Below are 21,532 nucleotides of genomic sequence, written 5' to 3'. Positions count from 1 at the left end.
AATCATCAATGCTGAACACTTACGATACATTTCATGAAATGCTAGTTTGCAACAATTTCTACTATACGTGGATTATAATGGTTGTTGAATAGATTTGAATGTGAAACAAATACCCTGTTGCTTCTTGCCTTCTGTTAAAATTGACACAATTTTTCACTGCCTTCACAAAGGAGATGAAAGGATGACCTACCATACTGGCAGACACAATTGGTAAGGGAAATCAGAGAATTGAAATGGGTTCCAAAGAGGAAATTCAGCCAAGCATTCCTAGCAGGTAGCTGTCTAGCCTCCATTGAAAATGAATAGAGAAGTGACTCCATCACTTTTCTAAGCAATTGAGCCAATTATGAAATTGTTTTGCTCTCAAGAAGCTCCTTATAATCTTCAGTCAAAATCTATCATCATGAAACTCAAAACTATTAGACATGGTCTTCTGGGGCAGCAAGTAATACACCTGAACCTTCCTCTCCGTGATAGCACCTTGTTTTCAAAGACTGCAATCATGTCATCCTGCAATCCTCTTTTCACTAGGCCAAACAAACCCAGATCTTTCAACCGTTCCTTATACATTTTGTTCCTTACACATCTTATCGTTCTTGATGCCCTTCTCTGAACTTATTCAAACTTATCAATGTCTTAAAATGAGACATCCAGAACTGAATACAGCACTTCAGATGAGGCCTGATTAGAGCAGAATTTAGTGGGACCATTACTTTTTTGTCTTCAAAACACCAAAGATAATGTTGGTTAAAATATTATTTAGTTTCTTTGCTGCAAGATCACACTGTTGGCTGTTATACTGCTTCACAATAATTCCAAGTTCTTTTCATAAGTACTGCAACAAGCCAGGCATCTTTATCCTATGAGTGCAGTATTCCTATCTGTTGCAGTATTCCTTTTGCAACGCCAGGTGGCAGCCCCTTACAGGAATGAATAAATACACCAACCATAAGTATTTGTTTTAATTTTATTGACCATCATTTTTCTAATACAATTACAAAAAAAATCAATAGCAGATTAAGAAGCACATACAAAAATATATTACAGTTTCTGTTATTTTTGTGCATATAATCAAAGTGCAATACTAAGAAATTTAAACCTTTGGGGAAAACATGTGCACCAAAAGTTTGTTACTTTGAGTTTTAAAGAAAAATGTATAAAATATTATCTCTAGTTTATGCCTAAAATATTTAACATCGAGACAAGGACTAGTCAATCAATGTGGATTTTTCAAAAGCTGATTTCGCTTCTAATTAGTTAACACTAATTAAATAGAAACAACACTTTGATTAAATAAGGAAATTCACATTTTTAAAGACACGTAGACCTATTAACCTTCATAATCCTGAAAAAGTCCAAGAGTGCCTTGGGCTACAACTCCCATAACACTGTTAGGGGATGGAGTGGCACCATGTTTTGGAAGGCTGCATTAAAATAAAAAGACCACAGTTAGCGTGAGCTATATTTAAACTAGCAAAGACCAAATTTTGGATGATAAATATAATAATTTTTGTTTGAAATAAGTTTACATAGCTCAGGCACAATAAAAAGGAAGGATCAAGGTGAGAAATAACATTTAGGTTTAACAACTTGTTCAAGGTTCTAGGTCACAATGGGAGCATGGGTCATTTTAGTGAGCTGAACTTGCCAATTCAACATTGAATCTTATGTTGCCAATGCCATTTATCACTTCACAAAAAACTACAGGTTTATATTTACAGATTCCACTGGTCAGAAAAACTGGATTTCCATCAATACCATGGGGCTTTCTTGTTTCCTTTGTATGTATTTTTATGCAATTTTGAAAACCGGACATGTAGCTGAGGAAATCACAGCTGTATGGAAGTTTGTGGAAACTGGAAAAGGCAAGAATGGGCAAGGTTTTTTTTTATTTCTATGATTAATTTACAGCCTTAGGTCCTTGTTGTTTTGGCAACAAAACACCACAGACCTTTCAGAGGTCCATTTCTGGTCTTTGAAAATCGATTTTGAAAATGTTAAACAATGCAAGGAACACTGCAATCTATTTAGCAGATGAATCTTTATTCTTGGAGGCTTCCAGAAAAGGCTAGTCCAGGAAAATATAGGAAGCACATCAAAGGGGAAAACTTTGTCAGGGCACATTTTACTAACACCTGAAATAGGCAAAGGTGACATCTATTTGTATGGTGGTATTTTTTTTAAAAGATTCTTAAATATGGCCAAGAATGTGAAGGCATCTGTAATGAAATCCCAATTATCTAAATGCATTGCAAGAATGCAAGTCCAATTTACAATGCCCTGGTAACCACATTTTGGATGTAACAATAGAATTGCTGTGTCTCTGTGAAAAAGGGAGACCATGTTTCTAATGTGGATACAGCTTATACATCTCCCAAACAGGAGTTGTGCAAAGGAGACACTCAAGATGCCAGGTGCATGGGGGAATCACTCATGTAATCTTGTTCCAGGCTAGTAATTTTGTTTCAAACCCGTAGCTGTTGAAATAACAAAACCACAGCAGAAAAAAGACCTAGTACACTCCTTTGTGCATCTTAAAGACACTGCTGTGATGTTTTTAAAGCCATTATGGCATTCAAACACTGAAGTTGTTGAACAAGGGTGTTTTTAATCATTAAAAAAATGGAAAACAAAACAAAACAAATTTTGGTTGTAAAACTCCAAAATGCCTGCAGAATAACACAATAAAGAGGAAAGTAATTTCATAAAAAGAACTAAAGAAATTTCAAAAGAAAACAGTGAATTGGAGAAATATTCCCCATTGCGCTGGATAAAGGGAAGAAAGATGATCTCAACATGGCAATATTCAACCATATACATGGCTCTCCTTGAGTGAGGATCAAATGAAATTGGATGAACATGTTTTGTTCTTCCTTTGTCATGGGAAAAATGATATAATCCAGAATTTAACATCATGATGTCTATTTAATGCCCCATGGTTTACTATTTCCTATTGGTATTGGGAGGTAAACTTCCAGTCCTCATGGACTGTAACAAATGAGAACTACTTGCAGAAGAATCTTAACTAAAGATTGGATTTTCATCTGATCTTCCAGCTATTATTTGGGGCTGTGACCATGTCAATCCCCTCCCAAGACCTCCACATTCTTTCAATTTGCTATTACTATCCGTGGGGGGGGGGGGGGGAGGATGACAAAAGGTTTTCACAGATTATCTGAAAATCTTTAATTCCAAAGAGAGAGAAAAAAAGATCACACCACAAACCTAGACTTGTTTTTCTAAGCAAAAAATGCATCCAAGTAGGTAACATAATCAGGGTGTGAGTTGCTAGTCAATTGATATTTCTGACATGAAAAGATATACTAAGCAGATAGTGTCAGCTTTTCAGTTGTCATATGGTAATGAACCAGTTCCAAAATATAATGCATGGGAAAACTGCTATAACCAAGATGCAAAAACAGCATTATTGAAGTAGATGATAGATCACTGGCTGAGCATATGCTTTCCATGGTCAAATCCCTAGAAATTCCACATTAAAAGATCTAGGGTGGAGGGTTGAAAAATGTCCTATTTTGTGAAAAATGATTCTACTCTTCAGGGATCTTCCTTTTTCATATGATATCCCTAGACTTGAGACTGCCCACACGGTGAAAGGAGTGCATAGAAGACCAGGGGATGAAAGAAAGCTCGCTATGTGTATTTTCGGACTGTAGCCCACAGCTTTGGTTGCACAAAGTACTATCAAGTAGAACAAATCTTGCCAAGAAAACCCTGTGGTAAGATTGCCATAGATTGGAAACAATTTGAAGGCACACAACAACAAAGTTTGTGTCAGCACATATTTTACTGACACACGATAGCCCCATAAAATGTGCAGGTGTCTTTTGTAAAGTCATACTTTGGGATGAAACTGAGATTTTTGTAAACAAACATTGCAGAAAAGAGAAAGTGCATTGTTTTCAGTACAACATACTTTCTTAAAGCAACAAAAAATTCCAAATTAACAACCCCAAAACAAAATAAGGATTTCATAGTATTACAAGTTCAAATTAACTCCCACAATATTTGACAATGGTCACTAACCTACATCTATATATATAAAAGGGTAATGACATTTCAGCCTAGGACAAAACAACAAAACTAAACATCCCAGAAACACTAAACTTGGCAGCACAACCCCTCATCCATGCCTCTACGTTCATACAACAAAAAGAAAAGAAAAATAAAGTCCTAATTAGAGGGAGAGGAATAATTGTTTTTATCCAATTGCTGCCAGTTAGAAGGCTAAGCTCCGCCCACTTGGTCTCCTAGCAATCCACTCAGCCCAGGGGACAGGCAGAGTTAGGCCTCACTTAGGCCTCTTCCACACTGCCTATAAAATACAGATTGTCTGATTTTAATTGGATTATATGGCAGTATAGACTCAAGGCCCTTCCACGCAGCTATATAACCCATTTATAATGGACTTAATGTAAGGTAAAACCTTTACCCTTTACCTTAACTACCACCAATACTCAATACTTTATTTCCCATACCACCATACTTCGCCACAGCAAAGCATGGCCGGGCACAGCTAGTAGCTTTATAAAACAATAGGACAGTAGATACTTTGCCAATAGCTATCAGAGATGATGCAGGATGGAAATGTAGTGATCAGAGATAGAATAACTTTCAACTCTCTGTACGATTCCCAAAGACATTTATATTGGCAACATAGGGTTGGATTAGACAGAACCATGGTCTGATTCAACAGGGAAATTCTGGGCAGCCATAGTTATAAAAAGTTAAGGGGTAACTTCTATAGTAAGTACAAAACTCTGTTAGGATTTTGAATGTAAATGCATATATAACTCATTATAGCAATTGGTTGTTTTTCTAAATTGAACTCTATGTTCATACAAAAACACTTACACAAGAAGCAGGAATTTTGTAGGCTCCCAGATATTGTAGGACAGGAACACATGGGCATCTTTGCTATTGCCTATGCTAGATGAGGCTGCTGTGTGTTTCAGTCCAACAATATTTGGTAGGAAACATAGACTGAAGGGCGATTGCTGACTGCTACATCTTTATTTGCAGATATTTGGTACAAGCCTTTAATTTTTAATTCCAAGAATAAAGCTGCATCAAACTGAATCCTTATAATCTATGAATTTCAGACTACAGATATCATTAAGATAGTTCAAGTATCATTAATGAATAAATCAGTATCTTCTCCACAATGGTGGCTTTCAAAGTTACATTTCAATTTAAAGGGAATATATAAGCAGTAATAAAGAAATTAATGTACAAGAATTAATTTTCAAAGTTAAAATTATTTTACACCAACCCATCCTATTTCAGTGTTTTGACTGTAACTATGGCAAAAATGGCAAGAGCGTTGTTCCTGTTTGAAACAAAAAATCTTTCAGAAGGTCACTGAAAAGGCACTTTTAATATGCACATTTCAAAAGCAGACTTCCAATTCAACCCCTTGTTACATTGCTGGTTGCTCTAATTTGAACATAATGTAGCATCAAAATCCAGGGCCATGTTAAACTTATGAAGGCATTTACTTGTAGAAGGAGTAACAGCTACCACACCCTTTATCACAAATTATACATACACTGAATGTACTTGACACACAATGAGAAGACTGCACTAATAATCATGTATCCAGTGCACATACTTTCAGTGAAACAGGCTCTGATCACTCATGGATTTCATGGTTTTCTCCCAACACAACTGTGATTTTTATCTCTCTCTCTCTCTCTCTCTCTCTCTCTCTCTCTCTCTCTCTCTCTCTCTCTCTCTCTCTCTCTCTCTTAAGTAGCCAAATATGCTTGTCAATAGCCTTATTTTCAAAGGGTATTTAAAAATCCATCGTAGGTGGTTTTTAGAGTAACAGAACACAGCGGTTAATGTTTTCATAATGCACTGATCATTGTGCTCCACGTAAAGATTTTCTATGTGAAGGAGGTACCAGATGGACAGGCAAGCTACTGGGTAGTTCATATCCCTCCAATTTTATTTTGATGAGATGTTTTGCTAAGGCAAATTCTTCTTCATCCAACATGCCATCACTGTCACAGTCAGCAAGCTTCCAGATTTTTCCCAGAACACTGTTTGGCAGTTTGGAGGTCAACATTTCCTTCTTTGCGTTGGCCCCAGAGACTCTGCCATTGACTGGTGAGAGAGTGTAAAAGATTTCATCGTATACAGGTTTATCTTTGGCGACCACCCACTCGTCCTCATCTGCACCTTCCTTGGCACCTTCCCCATAGCCACGGTCAAATGGCCCTGCTGTGGTGCCGTCAAATGCTCCACCTTGCACCTTCTGGTTTGGCATACTTCGCTCTTCTTGGGTCACCAGGGTCATCAAGAAGGCAACCTTATTGGCCAGCATGTTGTCCACAGCTTCAATCAGCTTTGGCTTCAGAGAATGGAATTTGGTGAAGTCATAGTCTTCTAGAAGTTCCTGGGAAATGATAGAAACACAGTAAGCCAGAACACTTGTCAGCAACACTCTGATGAAATTCTTGGGTTTTGCTGAGACTGAAGCAGAAGACAAAGTTAGATGAACCAAAACTTAGAAAGAAATATTTTGAAAAATGCATATTTTGACTGCATCAAGGAAAATGATTCACACATAGTGTTCCATGAAGTTTCAAGGAGAAAATTGGAGCATAATCATACCCTCACCACTAATAAAGCCTTGAGTCTTTATATTGAGAGAAAGGCAGGATAAAAAATAAATAAACCAGCCAACAAACAGCAATCATGTTTCTGTGCTACTGTGGTCGAATTTATTTACCAGCACCAAACATAAGCACTCTCTTATGAAATGGCTGACAGGGGTATTTGAGCACAATGAAGTTGTCATAAATTCATGTTTCCACAAACCTCTAGCATAATGGAATAATCATATGATATTTACAACCTGTCACAACACACTGTACAAGATCATAGCAACAGTTCAAAATGTGGTTTGGAGGAAGAATTAACAGAGTCACCATAGGACTAAATTAAAACAGACTGGGGGCAGGGGGGGGATAACTTGGTATAAACAGCTCTGGCTGCTTGACAATACCGTAAATTTTCTGGCGTTTGTGTGTGTTGCTTCTGTTTTTGCTTAGGAATGCCAATTTAAACAAGCAGCTCATTTCCCTTTTGTCATATCTGTTCTCCATTCTACAAGTGTGTTGGCAGAACAGAATAGAAACAGAAACAGAGAAATGTTTGTGGCAATATTTTCACAACCTATAAAGGCATTTAAGGCCATACAAAGCATGATGATGAGCCATGTAGATTTCCCCTTAAAGTTTACTCCGTTTCAACTCAAAATGCCTATATATGTCTAACTTATAAAGTAATTTTTTCTTTCTCCTTCAGCAGTTTTCTCCTTGAAAATTGCCCCTTGTCCGTCAATCTTGGCCAGAAATGATATTGATAATGTATCCCCATCACTTGAGCCATAATAAAACACTTGGAGGGTGAGTGGTTTTAAAACCTTCCACCATTCTGCCCCACAGGTTACAAACCATCACAAGCAGTTTTGCCTTCAGAAGGGGCTATGCAACTGTAAGTAGCAGCTATTTGTAAGAAAAGCTGAATTGTTAGCAATCTTATTAAAGTTCCTCTTCTATACTCTTCTAATTTAAAACCACTCATTGTTTGAAAACAGTAGAAAACCCGATTTCATTTGGTTGCATTCCTTCAAGTCAGTTCTGATTCATGAAGACCCAAAAGCCAACCTATCATGAGGCAAGGTTTTGGTGAAGTTTTTTTTGAGGGGGGGTGGGAGTGCCCTTGCCTTCCCTTGAGGCTAAGAGAGTGTGACTTGCTCAAGTTCACCCAATGGGGTTCCATGGCTGAGAATTCAACCCCTGGTCTCCAGAGTCACAGACCAACACCCAAACCACTAGACCATACTGGCTCTGTTATATATACTGTGACACACACACACACACACAAACATACTTTGATGTGTATACTTTAGTCTGAAGAAGGGTATACAGTGGGAAAGCCTGCCATAATTTCAACCTGTAAGGGACCCCTTCATCTGTCCTATGGATATCCACTTCTGGTTTCACCCTCATCAGCGGAACAATACAGCAATTCTGTCCTTTTCAGTAGTAGCGATGCTAGAAATCATGAACTGGTGGAAAATTGGTAAATAAAGACCAACACCAGAGTCTCAAAAGGATCCTTCCAATGATTTAGCACATGTACATCCCTATCAAAATACAATCTAACACGGCAAGAGATTCTGGAGATTTTTGCAATGCCAGGGGTCTAATTCTGTGGGAATTTAGCACTTTCCATCAGGGGTAAAATAAAACAGTCTGATCCATTTGGAAGCCAGTGTGATTCAATGATTTCTCCTATTTTGTGATGTAATGATTTGAGTGTTAAGACATATGTGACAACTGGAGTGGCTGATTGCCTGGGAAAACAAATTACCACTGGGCCATGAAGTTCATTGGGTAAAACTAGGTTAATGCCAAGGCACCTTTATAGCAGGTGAGGCAGAGGGTTGGCACAGTCTGAAATGGTACGGTAATCTCCTTTCCTTCACTGACCATGTACCACTCAGGACTGCTGTATACTTATATGTGTGGTGTGTTTATATGAGGAACCATATATTCCATGTTGGGTTACTTAGAAGAAAAGTGTTATCTATGACGCCCATATCCACAGGAGATACATTGTTTCCACCGAATTTATAGTAGAAACAAATTATGGATAATAGTGAACCCAAATGAATGGGTTCTGCCAGTCCCATGGGTGTGAGGGTCATCCTGTACCAAATAAATGGCAGTGTCTGACTTCTGAGCCAATGTACCTGCATCTTCTTGACTTCTGGGAAATCTCCTGGTGAGATTTGGTGCTCTTGTTGCAACTGACGATAAATTTCAGGTAGCTTGCTGATCAATTCCTTCTTTTTAGCTTCTTTTCCAAATACAGAGGGCATTTCTTTCTTCAGCTGGCTAATGATATAAGCATGTACCTAAAAATAAAACAACAATGTGGTTTAGGGCCATATATATCTTTCCAATGCCTGCATTAAATGTAAACAACAACAACAACAAATTATCAAGAATATACATTTCTTGCAGCTCTGTGAAGGCTAAAAGTGCTACTATAAATCTGCCAAAGAAATATGAAATTCACTTACTTTAAGTGAAAGGAATAAGATTCTAGGTTTTGCAACAAGCTAGGCAGAAGTGCCACTTCTTAGTCATGATGGCCAGGAAAACCACAAGGACATGCTTCTGCCGGTAGTCAAGACAAAAGGGGATTTTCACAAAAGTTGTGGCCTTTCCCATTATTTGCTTCAAAAGTCTCTACAAAGCATAACTATATAGTAACCTCCCTCCCTGCAACAAATTACAGAATCGCTTGGTTATAAAAGTATGTAGTGAGATCATTGTCTCACTGTGAGACAATGATCTGGATGAACTGCATCTAAAATGGAAGCAAAGTATATGTCCAATGTAAAGAATCTATAACTTTTGTATTTACAGACAATCATGAAGAGGACTCAGAGTAAGTGTTACACTGTAATTAGAGGAAGCCGTGAGCACCATTATAAGAAGAAAAATCTGTGGAAAAAGTAAAATACTTTACTGTGTATTATATTTAGCAGAGCTTTTAAAATTACTGAAATTCATGGCTTATAAATGAAGTTTGGCTGAAGTTTTAATTTTGTCATCACAAGAATGACAAATCTTGTGGCCTCCTTCTTCATACTCCTCACACAATCACTCATTCCACCAGTGTGGTAGACTTCAAAGACATAGCTGTGTTAGTCTGGGTCACTATGCAATGGGATCTTGTAGCAACTTTGAGACTGAAAGAAAGGTACCAAGACTGATAGCTAATACTGATACGCTACTGACTTCATTATTTCAGTTTATTTTAAAAATGCTACAAGATCCCACCAGTGTCATCAATTAACTAAACATACCTCCACAAAGTATATTAGAGGCAAAGATGAAGTACTTTGGCCACATAATGAAAAGACAAGAAAACCTGGAGAAGATAATGATGCTAAGGAAAAAGGAAGGAAAAAGGAAGAGGGGCCGACCAAGGGCAAGATGGATTCATGGTATCCTTGAAGTGACTGGCTTGACCTTGAAGGAGCTGGGGTGGTGACCCAACAGGGAACTCTGGGGTGGGCTGGTTCATGAGGTCACGAAGAGTCGGAGGCGACTGAACGAATAAACAACACCTCCACAAAGGAACAAAGATAAGTAGAGTGCAAAAAAAAAAAAGCAAACAAAATAAACAAGGTGAAAAGCAGGGAGCCAAGTAGAAAGTCAATCAAGACACTTGATGAACAAAAGAAGAAAAGATAGCTTGCCCTTATAGTTCAAGCAGCTAAAGGAAATTTATATATCATAAATGTTAAAACTGATCCAACAGGTCAAGACTTTCTGCAGGCAGTACATTCACATGGGGCAATGCATACACAATCCATGTGTCCAAATGAGTGCTTTATGTGGTCTGTACACATTGTAGAATGTGTCATTTGCATAAGAAATATACTGTACGATGGGATTTGAAGTTTAGCAAGAAACACTTTTCCATAAATCACCTATTATATCAAAAGTGAAGACTTTTCCAGAAGAAAATCTGTGATCTGCTGCTCTACATATATCTTTTTACACCAAAATTTGGTGGATAACGCATGCTGAGCAAATATAGAACGATACACTTCTATGAAAGATACATATGTGGGATATAAATAGCTGGAATGCATTCGGAAGAACTCCCTCTGTTCCCAATCAACCTTCCCTCACCATCCATCTATCTCTCAAATAATTATGTCTCTTCAGATAGTTCACATATCTTTGAGAGATAAGTTCACATATTTTGAGAGATAAGACTGTATGCAGTGTGCAAAACATTCAGGTCTGACCAGTCACATGTGGCTGAGGCAATGTTAGAAAATTTGATAAGACCCTAGAGTTGGGAAGGAGCCAGCAATTCACTTGCTTTATTTTGACATGAAGGGAATTTCAAGAGTGACTTGGGAGGGGAAGGCAGGAGTAAAATAAGGAACTACCATCATGCTTTTTTATTTCTTTTTAAACACAGTATCACATAAGTGAAAGTCAGCTCAATGTCGTGGTTTGGGTACTGGACTATGACTCTGGAGATTAGGATTTGAATCCCCACTTGGCCACGGAAATCTCCTGGTTGACCTTGGGCAAGTCACACTATCAGAGGAAGTCAAAGGCAAGCTCTCTCTTAAGCAATCTTACAAGAAAACCCTGTGACAGGCTAGCCCTAGGGTTGCCATAAGTCAGAAACAACTTGAAGGCATACAACAGCATTACAAGTATTACTTTCCTGACTAACAGCCCTTTGAAGTTATTTCAATCCTTCAATTCAATTTGGGCTAAAGCTATAGTTTACACAATTAACTGCTGACTCCTCCTCGGGAATAAGTTGTTTTTCCTTCCTTCTTTGGCTGAATCCCAATACTAAAAGCAACTTAATATGTTACTGTGTGCTCTTTCTACTGATTGTCCAGTACACCAATCTGTTAACCAGTGATCACATTTATACTGTCAACTCCATATATATAGATAATTCATTGTTACACAGGCAGATAAAGTTGGGAACACATTTTACCTTTGCAAGTCGTGACCTCTTGATGAGATCATTCAGTTTTCTCACAGTTGCCTTTTGTGGAAGGTTCTGGATATCCTGGAAGAGATCCTGTGCTTCAGCCTCAAACAGTCTTCGGTTTTCTGTATTTTGAAGGGGCTGGGCCCAAAAAGAACCAATGTAGACCCGTAATACTTCTGGAGTGTTAATCACTTTCCCCAAAGACCACATGAGTGCACCATACACCCTCATTAATTGCTGAGTGTCGACTTGGTCAGCCTTATTCAACACCACTCGGATTTTATCATCCTGACCTCGGAATGCTTTGATTGCTTCTGAAAACTCATCAGAAATATCAAGTTTATGGGCATCAAATAAGAGGATGATGCGATCAACTCGCTCACCGAACCACCGTAGGACCTCACAAAAATCATAGCCTGGAAAAGACAGCAAATAAGGGAAAATTATCAAATATGACAATGTTTTGATTTCTTTGTTCTGATGCGGAACAATGGCTTCAAACTACAGGAAATGAGATTCCACTTGAACATTAGGAAGAACTTCCTGTGAGAGCTGTTTGGCAGTGGAATTCTCTGTCCCGGAGTGTGGCGGAGGCTCCTTCTTTGGAAGCTTTTAAGCAGAGGCTGGATGGCCATCTGTTGGGGGTGCTTTGAATGTGATGTTCCTGCTTCTTGGCAGAGGGCTGGACTGGAAGGCCCACAAGGTCTCTTCCAAATCTATGATTCTATGATTCTAACCTCAACATTCTTTAGAAGCCACTCTAATTTTCAATATCAATCTTGAAGGTCAGGGCATACTTTAATAATGCATGCAACGGTTAAAATGTAACATGGTCAGATTCTGCAGTGTGGGCAAGTGTCTTAAGTGTATGTTTCAGGTAGTATTACTCAGAGAAACTGTCTGCAGTTCAGATAGGTTTTAATGAAGAAAATTGTTGTTTTTTTTAAAAAAAATCATCAAATGTTGAACAACGTAAACTGTCAATAACACAGACAATTTTTGAAATATATATGCCTAAATCCAACTGTCAGTCCCTGTGATGTCTCATGGGCCTTGTAGTCCCGTTCCTAGTACTATTGTGGCAGACGAAGAGGAAAACATGGGATTTACACCGTTTCAGCCAGAAACGGAGCCCCTGCACCTGCAGGATGTTTGCCCTCAAGAAGTTAGCCAAACAAGCCTTGGGCAGAATTCTCCCCCGTTTTCTCGAAAGGACAATTATAATAAAGATAGAGGCGCTAGGGAGGCGAATCGCCGAAGCGCCAGAATCGCAGCCAAACAATTAGCTGATTAGGTCTGCTTCCCTTGGGAAATTCTAAGGAGTCATGCATCTGGACAGAGATGAGTTTCACTTCTAGTTCTCCAGGGAAAGTGTTCTTCTGGTGGGAAACGAGACCCTATTTAGGTGTTTTGCCGCGAAGGAAACCTTGCGGAGTCAATTCGTCAGCTTGAGGAACGAGATCGTGTGTAGACTTCGTACTCCAGTTCCCTGTTTCCCGGATCAAGTTCCCAGCCTTGCCTTGTTCCACGGACTTCTATGGACTCAGTTCTTGTTTCATGTTTGCCTTGTTTCAAGTTTGATCTTGCCAAGTTTCAAGTCTTGCCTTGCCTTGCGTTTTAAACCACGGACCTTGCTTCCTAGATTCAAGCCTTGTTTTCCAGTTTCCTTCGGATTTACCTTAAGCCTCGAAAGACTATGGACAGTTCCCCACACTATTGCTTGCCAAATAGTGTGTGTTTTGGTCAAGTGGATTATAACTTTGGACTCTAATATCACATATTGGACATTGTTTTCCTGGACTATATTTGACCTTTCCTGAAAGGTCTACTTCTGAACTATATTCTTCACTTGTTTTTATTGACTTTATATATTTCCTTAATAAAGATATTAGATAGATTCTGGTCTCAGCGCATGGTTATTGGTGTTCTGCAGCCTGGGTCCTGACAGTCCCAAATAAATCAGGACCAGAATGGAACTTATATCAAGTGTTGACATCAAATTCCCACTGAAATTCAGTGTGTCTAATTTAACTGCTAGTAACGACATTTATATCATAGTGAATATGTCTTATAGCAAAGGTCCATCTAGTCTAGTACTTTCTATCCTAACCACCAGAAGCTATCTCCATGGTCATAGGAAGATGGTTTTAGCAATGCTGTTTTACACAAAAGGTAGGATGTCTATCTGATGAAATTGCTTTATGTATTTTTTGTAGAGAATGTACTGAATCACCCTTGTGGTCTCTTCCAATTCTATGAGTCTGGGAATTTTAAAGGTTCCAGTAAATAGTATGAATAATTAATCTATCTCTCTCTCTATATATATAAATGTTCTGACTGTTTTTCCCTTAACTTAAACAACAAAACTACTGGAGCAAATGACACCAAATTTGGCAACAAAAGACATAGTCATCCAGTCTGTGTTTTTACAACAAAAAAACCATAAAAATACTACGTGGAAATGACAGAAAAAACCCAAAAACGCAATAATGCATTCTGCGCATGCTCAGAACAGCCCCCCTCCCAAAGGAAAAAAGGCACTGACGCAACACCATCTCATGCTTGCGCAGAGGAGGTGATGGCGCGGGGAGGGTTTTGAATTTCTCTCACCAACCAACTCCTCTTCCTTCCCCATTCCTGTGGGGATCTGCAGTAGGGCCTGGTTGAAGGAGGCATACTCGGCCAGGACAGGCAAGTCCTCCAGCGCCCAGGCCTGAAACGGAGGAGGAGGAGGCAGGGGAAGGAGAAGGACAATGACGGAGGAGGCAGCATTGCTGCTTGGCCCAGTTGATGGAGACATACAAGTCCTCAAACGCCCGGGCCGGAATGAGTATGGAGGAGGAGGGCCCAGAGGAGGGAGGAGGACGACAGGGGGAGGTGGCTCTCCTGCTCCGCACTGAGCGCTGGGCCAGCCAATGGAGCACTCACATGGGGGAACTTTTCCATGGCGAGGCCAGGCCAGGGCACTGACAGCTCTCCTCCTCCCTCTCCCTGGCTGCTACTGGAGCCAGGCGGCGAGTGAGGCCTAGCTATGGAGTCAGGAGCCTCTTGAGAAACTGTGCAAGGGAAAAAAAAACACCCATGCAAAAAGGCAAGAGCTGGCAGGTGAACGGGTAGAGGGAGGGAAGGCAGAAGAGACCAGAGGGAAGAACAAGCGGCAGATTTCCTTGAGATTCCCCTCACTTGCCAGGCACGCTTAGAAGGGCAGCACCATGGACCCACTCCTCCTGTCAGCTGAGAGCTTTTCACCCCTGAGGGAAGGCTGTGCCACTTGGCGGCGGCACTGCTGCTTCCCAATGGGGAGCGTGGGCATAGGCCTCCCCGCCCAGCGGCGCTTACAACATAATTAGGATAATAAATATAATAATATATTAAAAAATATGGTATATTAATACAGGACAATATAAACTCTAAGATCAGGACAGTAAATAAACAGCAACACTCTGAAAACAGGGAAATTCCAGAAAGAAAACAAACACAGCCAGCTAACACCTCCCAATAAAGGAATCACCCAGAGAGGAATCAGCCAGGCTTTGAAACTACAAGGCCACTAAAGGCTAATCAAGGTGACTAATTACAGCATTCATTCTTCCCTCCAACAGACAAGAGATCATCCTCCCACGCTAAATATTATTCCACAGGTATATAAACCACACTTACCTGCCTGTTTCTTACCTAGGTAAATCCATTGACAATGAAAAAAACCTGGCTCCCACCATAAAACATATCTAAAACCAGAACAGTAAATACAGAACTACAATCTGAAAACAGGGGAATTCCAGACAAGAAACAATCAGCCAAGCTAACACCACCCAACAAAAGAAATGCCAACTCAATAGTTACAAGAGAGTAGGATTTAATAAACCAAACAATACCAGACAAAAACATCAAGGAAAGTTCTCACCAAGCAACCAGAATAAACTGCCAGGAGGATTAATCTGGGAGTACCCAAAGCAATAGGACTTGTTATTACTTCTAAGCAATTATGTTTGGGATAAATTGTTAGTCTCTTCCTTGCCCTCCCTTAAACTGGTGTACCACTAACTGTATTTTATTTAATTTTTGAGCCCAATGCATTTAGGAAAGGACTTTAGTGATGTTGTGCCTGACTGCTTTATTGTTTAAAACATATTTGCAGGTTTGACTTTTGCTGATTTGTTTATTCATGGAAGTGTGCCAGTTGTGCTGGAGGACCTAGAGATTCATAGAGGGGTGCTTTCTCAGGCAATAAAATGTGTGGGTTTCTTCTTGTTTTCCCACTTTTATGGGGGTTTTGAACCCTTAATCCCTATGAAAGTGGAAGACCTACTGTACTTCATTTTAACCTTATTTTATTATTTCACTTTAATTTGTTTTAAGTGCTCAGTGGGAAAGAAAGGGAAATATTTGTTTTATTATCAACAAGCAAGCAAATTACCTCTACTGATTCGCTGTTTCTCGCCTGAAAGAATGCCTGGGCTATCGATGATGCTGATGCTCTTCAGAACCTGATTAGGCAACTGAGCACACATGAACCTACAAAGAAAAGAAAAGTAGCCCATTATAATAACACACTTCTTTCTGTGCTCACTAGAAAAAAACATTGTTTCTTACAGCAAACGATAGATGACTGCTTAACCATGCTCTCAGTATATGTAAGATGACGATAGCGTTATCTTAACTGATATATGTGAAAAAAGATTCATGCTTTTAGCATGATACAGCAGGGGACTGTGGGGTGCTGTGAATTACTTTAACTAGAGTAATAGGAATAGAAAAAGAAAAAAGGCTTTCAATGTGAGGAGAGAAGCTGGACAATCCTGCTCAGCCCCAGCCAATCACAGTCTTTGAAATGCTGTAATGAGAAGAGGCTTTGGGGGATTTAACGTGGAAGCCTGTCCTTAAAAGAGTCAGCCAGAGCAGTCAGAGACAGGGTTAAAAATCAAACAGATTTTTGGGGGGGATTTAGGAATGTGGACAGAGTTCAGAGATGTGTCACCTATTTGTTATACTTACAGGTTTTTTTTTTACTTTTTATAGCTGTGCCCGACCATTTACATTTAAGAACTGAAAGGGGATACAGTACAAAACTGATAGATGAACAAAGTCACGTGTCCAGTATAGAGGCCATTTAGCAACCTGAATACAAAATTCAGGGTAAAAGGCAAGTGATGGGAACCCAAGGACTGCAATGGTAGGGCCTCCCCACCATTCTCAATATAAAAGACAGCATTTGGAGAAACTCTATATGCATGATTCACCTCATGCTCACAACACAATGCTGTCTAGCACCATCGTATGATCCTGTTTCTGGACACATGTTATGGCATATATTTCTATGAACAGAAAGAACAAAAGTGCCATTTTATTATAGCAATTTTCTTTTCCAGAATAACAAAAGAAACAACACAGCACAGAATGGTCCCTTTAATTGGAATTCATCTCTACACATCCAGTACACCTATGTATGGATGGTTTATACAGATGCATGAAGTGCCATGCTGTACAGAGACTGTTTAACTGTGACATCTCTACTTGAGTTTCACTCAGCCAGAGGCTTTATTTAATGCAGCCTTCCTCACTCTGGTATCCTCCAACAATGTTGAACTACTTAAGGGGCAACCCAGCCTGCTGCCATTCAGCCTTTCCTGCCAAGGAAGAACTGGGACAGTTTAAATGTCACAATAAAATTGAGGAATATTGAAGTAGAGAACAAAATACTCTTCAGATTAATTAATTATCCAATTGACTTTTAAATTTGATTTCTTTTATCACCATCCAGATGGATTGAACTGCAAATGCTTCTAGATTGTACAACTATTCACCATGCTGGCTAAGAATGCAGGGCTCTAGGCTGAAGAACATTGTATGACAAAAATAGTGGGAGAGATGAAAGGGAAGGACTCAATGTTGACAGACATTTAGAAGATACACATGTCACTTACAAAGTTCTATGCAATATATTATGTGAACAAGTCTGCATTCTGGTGAAAAGATTGAGAAAACAGAGCAAACTAATACAAATGTACAGAGACATTTATTCTCTTTCTTTTCACACATAATTAACATTTTTATTTTTACTGTTTTTCATTATTTAAATTGGAGGGCTTGTACATTTTTTAAAAGAATTTAAAATGACAAGTAATAATTAAGTTGAAAAATAATTTAAAACAGACTGACAATGTATATGAATTCTGGGTTTTATGTCAAATACAGTGGGATCATTGAATCTGCTGGAGTTTGGTTCCAAGACTAAACACTAAAATTGGTGGATGCTCAAGTTCCATTATACAGAACTGCATAGAAAAACTGTGTCCCTTATATAAATTGGCAAAATCAAGCATTGCTGTTTTTTTCAAGCAGTGGATGCAAAATCTGTGAATATGGAGGCCTTACTATATATGCCTTTGCCTTAGTACTGACATCTAAAAAACTTAAGTATTAGGAGAAGACTGGTTCCTTTATTCCAGCTGAACAATGACACAATGTTTTAAATGTTCTAGATGTCAAGTGAAGTAGAAGTAGTGGCAGGTCTTTCCAGAAAAACAAGAACTGCAGTTATGTATGGTGACAGCACTGTGTAATACACTCAGACTATCCATAGGTAAACAGTAAGGACAATAAAGAAAAGAATAGGGCAAAGATATTTTGCAGTGATAGGAATGGAAACTTTCTGCAGTTTCTAATTTATAGCTGGGGCATAACGGCTTGCTTGTGTGGATACAGGACACTGGCAATGCATCAATAAAGATACCAAACAGCAAACCTCACCACCAGAATTCAATATTTTACACCCACTTTCAGGACTGATAAAAATACGGCATTGTTATATAGGAGTATTTAACAGTACCCAATGAAGGTGAAAAGACCAGGCAAATTAGGGATTAAACTTTTTGTTTCTCAGAATAAAGAAAGTAATAAGGCAGACTGAGAAGCAACAAAATCAGAAGAAAAATGGGACCAAACTTGGGTTCCAGGCATGATGTTAGAGCTGCATACTTGTAGGGCTGAATAGATGAAAAGCGAAAAAAGAGAACCTGAGCAATATCTTTGCTCTTGTCACGGACAGTAGGAGCAGAACACAGACTGTGTCATCAGATGTCTAGCTCTGATCATTTTGTCCTATGGATCAGAGATTTTCAATTCCTATTGGAAAATGTTAAGTCATCTTCCTTGAAACACTGCAACCCTTTTCAAGACATCAGGAGAAAGGTTTTGTAAACAGCAGAACATTTGATACTTAAATAGCCATTCAAACTGCAACAAAGTAATTACATTATCAAAGCTTATAGAAGTAATCCTGTGTCAATTTTAAACTGGAGCTATGTATTCTTTTTCCAGTAAAGATAACTGCGAAACCTTCAAAAATTAACTACTCAAATTTTATGTTTTGAAATCTGAATCAAATATTATGCCTCTCACTCTATCTGTTCTATGAAGAGGAATTATAACAAATGAAAGAGAATCCTAGCAACGGGATTGGACGTATTATAAGAAATAGCATGTTGCCTTTCTTTACCTGTTCAAAAATGCATTTCCAAAACGGTCAAGTTTACGAAATGGCTTCTTAGGGTCCACAACAAGAGCATTCCCTGGTGTACTCCCTTCAGTGTCTCCATACATGACAGCAATAAAAGAATCTGTAGTTGGTTCTGGACCAATCCTCATTCCTGGAAAGTCCTGCTCCAACAGATACCTAATTATGGAAGAGGAAAAAAGAATACAAAGTTGAAATGAACCACAGTCATTGACAAATAAAAACAGTTAAGGGTGGGTTTTCTTAATGAGTTGAGGGCCAGCCATACCCTCTGAATATGGATCTCTCCATCACAGAGCCATCCACTGTGCATCTGCTTTTGTTTATTAATAACTGTAAAGTCTTGTAATAAAAATGATCCTTAATATTTGGAGATATGCAGAAGTAGAGAAAGAAAACAGTCTACAATCAGTCAGGAAAGATTTAGAGAAGAAGTGAAGTAAATATAAATGAAATGAAATAGAATTAACTTTATTAGAACTAAAATGAAGTCTCAGCATTAGGTTTAGGTTAATGATAAGCAAATTAGGTTTTTCATTATTACTGTGCAGCAATTGCTTTATTTTAAAATATTGTAAATTCTTCTAACTCATAATGATGTTAGGTAAGATTCTATGATTCACTGCATGTTCCTTCCCTTTGGCTTTTATCCTGGAACATCAAGGTCAGCTCAGAGTTCCAACTTTTTAAAATCAAAACTATAAATAACTTAGGAAAGCATTCGAAAAAGTCATTTTGAAAGCATTTGTGCCAAACAGGATACAAACCAGTCTCTCTTCATCCTTTGCACTAACTAAATTGTAACCTCTATCGGTGTCATCAAATTTATCATCAACATCTTATTCTCTTTGTTCATCTAAATACCAATCCTATGTTCTTTTTCCATCTTAAATCGGAGTGCAGAGTGATAAGCTTTTCATGAATCATTTTGCCAGGCTGTTTGATTTTGCTCTTGAGAACCTGCAGAGCTATTATTCAAACTGCCTTGTTAACAAATGACACTATCCTGAATCATTTGAAAGGTAAAATACCAAATGCACACTGCCATTCTTGTCTTTATGAAATAACACTAAACAGGGGTCCAGTAAGACTATCTGACCAGTTAACTGCCAGAATGACAATCCTAAAGAATATATTAGACTTAGCTTGTTAACTATGGCCCTAAACTCAATTATCTAGTTATTTTAGTACTATCAATGAAATTCCAAGCGTCTGACAGCCACAATGAAATGGGAGTAATTCAATCCTAGCTGGCATGTCAAAAATCATTACTTCCAGTCATCTCTCAAATCTGTACCGATCACAGGACAACAATTTCCTCTACGGATATCCTCAAACAATTAGCTAACAATATTTTATTCAGTTTCACTGAGCGAAAACAAAGCCTGAATAGAAACCATGATGTATCAATTTTGCTGTGCTATGTTCTAGCCCTCTTGCATGTTCCCACTGAAAGAAAAAATGCCAATTCCTTTGTAGCATGGTAGCTCTCCAAATGTTGTCAGACTGCAACTGATAGTATTACCCGCCATTGGCTTTGCTGGAGGGAGATGCTGGCTGACACGTTTGGAAAGCTGGAGGATTCCCACTTCATTTTACACATTCTGGATTCTTTGATCTCTATACCTCACTTAGCATCCATACACAATCCACTCCACCTGCTAACTTTACTAACAGACAATTTAGTAAGACATCTACTAATAGTTCTATAGCAATGAATCAGTCAAATGTAATGTTAAATATTATTAGAAAAGGAAATGAATATTCAATAGCAATCATCATAATGATGTTCTAGAAATATAACAAGAAATTTCATAGAGCTGACACAGCAAACACCAACTATAATGATCAAGGGACTTGATCTTTGTCTCTAGGGATGCATTTGCTCTGTAGATTTAATGCAGTCTGACATCACTGACTGCAATGGAATTATAGTTTGGTGAGACACCAGGACTATTTGATAGAGAAGCTAGATGCTTTGTAAAATTACAACTCCCAGGATTCCGTAGCACTGAGCCATAGTGGTTAAAGTGGAGTCAAATTGCATTAATTCTACAGTGTAGACATGCTCTAAGACAGGGGTCCCCAAACTTTTTAAACAGGGGGCCAGTTCATGATCCTTCAGACTGTTGGAGGGCCGGACTATAGTTGGCCACAGAGTAATAATAATAATAATAATAATAATAATAATAATAATAATAATAATAATAATAATAATTAATAATAATAATAATAATAATAATAATAAAGAGGGTTAGAAGAGACCCTTTGGGCCATTGAGTCCAATCCCCTTCTGCCTTTGTGCACCAAAAGCACAAGCAAAGCATCCCTGACAGATGTCCACCCAGCCTCAATGTTAATAATAATAATAATAATAATAATAATAATAATAATAATAATAATAATAAAAAGAGGGTTGGAAGAGACCCCTTGGGC

At 38.5% G+C, this 21,532-nt stretch overlaps 1 protein-coding gene across 1 annotated transcript in view; it reads right to left on the bottom strand.

Moving 5' to 3' along the window:
• Positions 1–953: 953 nt before the first annotated feature.
• Positions 954–21,532, bottom strand: part of ehd4 (EH domain containing 4) — a 29,950-nt gene continuing 9,371 nt past the window's right edge. The window contains exons 2-6 of the mRNA XM_003214570.3: positions 19,079–19,255; positions 15,998–16,095; positions 11,584–11,996; positions 8,786–8,950; positions 954–6,418 (exon numbers count right to left, since the gene is read on the bottom strand). Of these exons, the coding sequence (XP_003214618.2) occupies positions 5,882–6,418; positions 8,786–8,950; positions 11,584–11,996; positions 15,998–16,095; positions 19,079–19,255 (1,390 nt within the window). The 3' untranslated portion in view covers positions 954–5,881. The remainder of the gene's footprint in view (positions 6,419–8,785; positions 8,951–11,583; positions 11,997–15,997; positions 16,096–19,078; positions 19,256–21,532) is intronic.

Source organism: Anolis carolinensis, chromosome 1, assembly GCF_035594765.1.
Source record: "Anolis carolinensis isolate JA03-04 chromosome 1, rAnoCar3.1.pri, whole genome shotgun sequence".
NCBI classification, from domain to species: Eukaryota; Metazoa; Chordata; class Lepidosauria; order Squamata; family Dactyloidae; genus Anolis; species Anolis carolinensis.
Note: the sequence above shows the minus strand (reverse complement) of the source record. Positions and strands in the feature narration are given on the sequence as shown.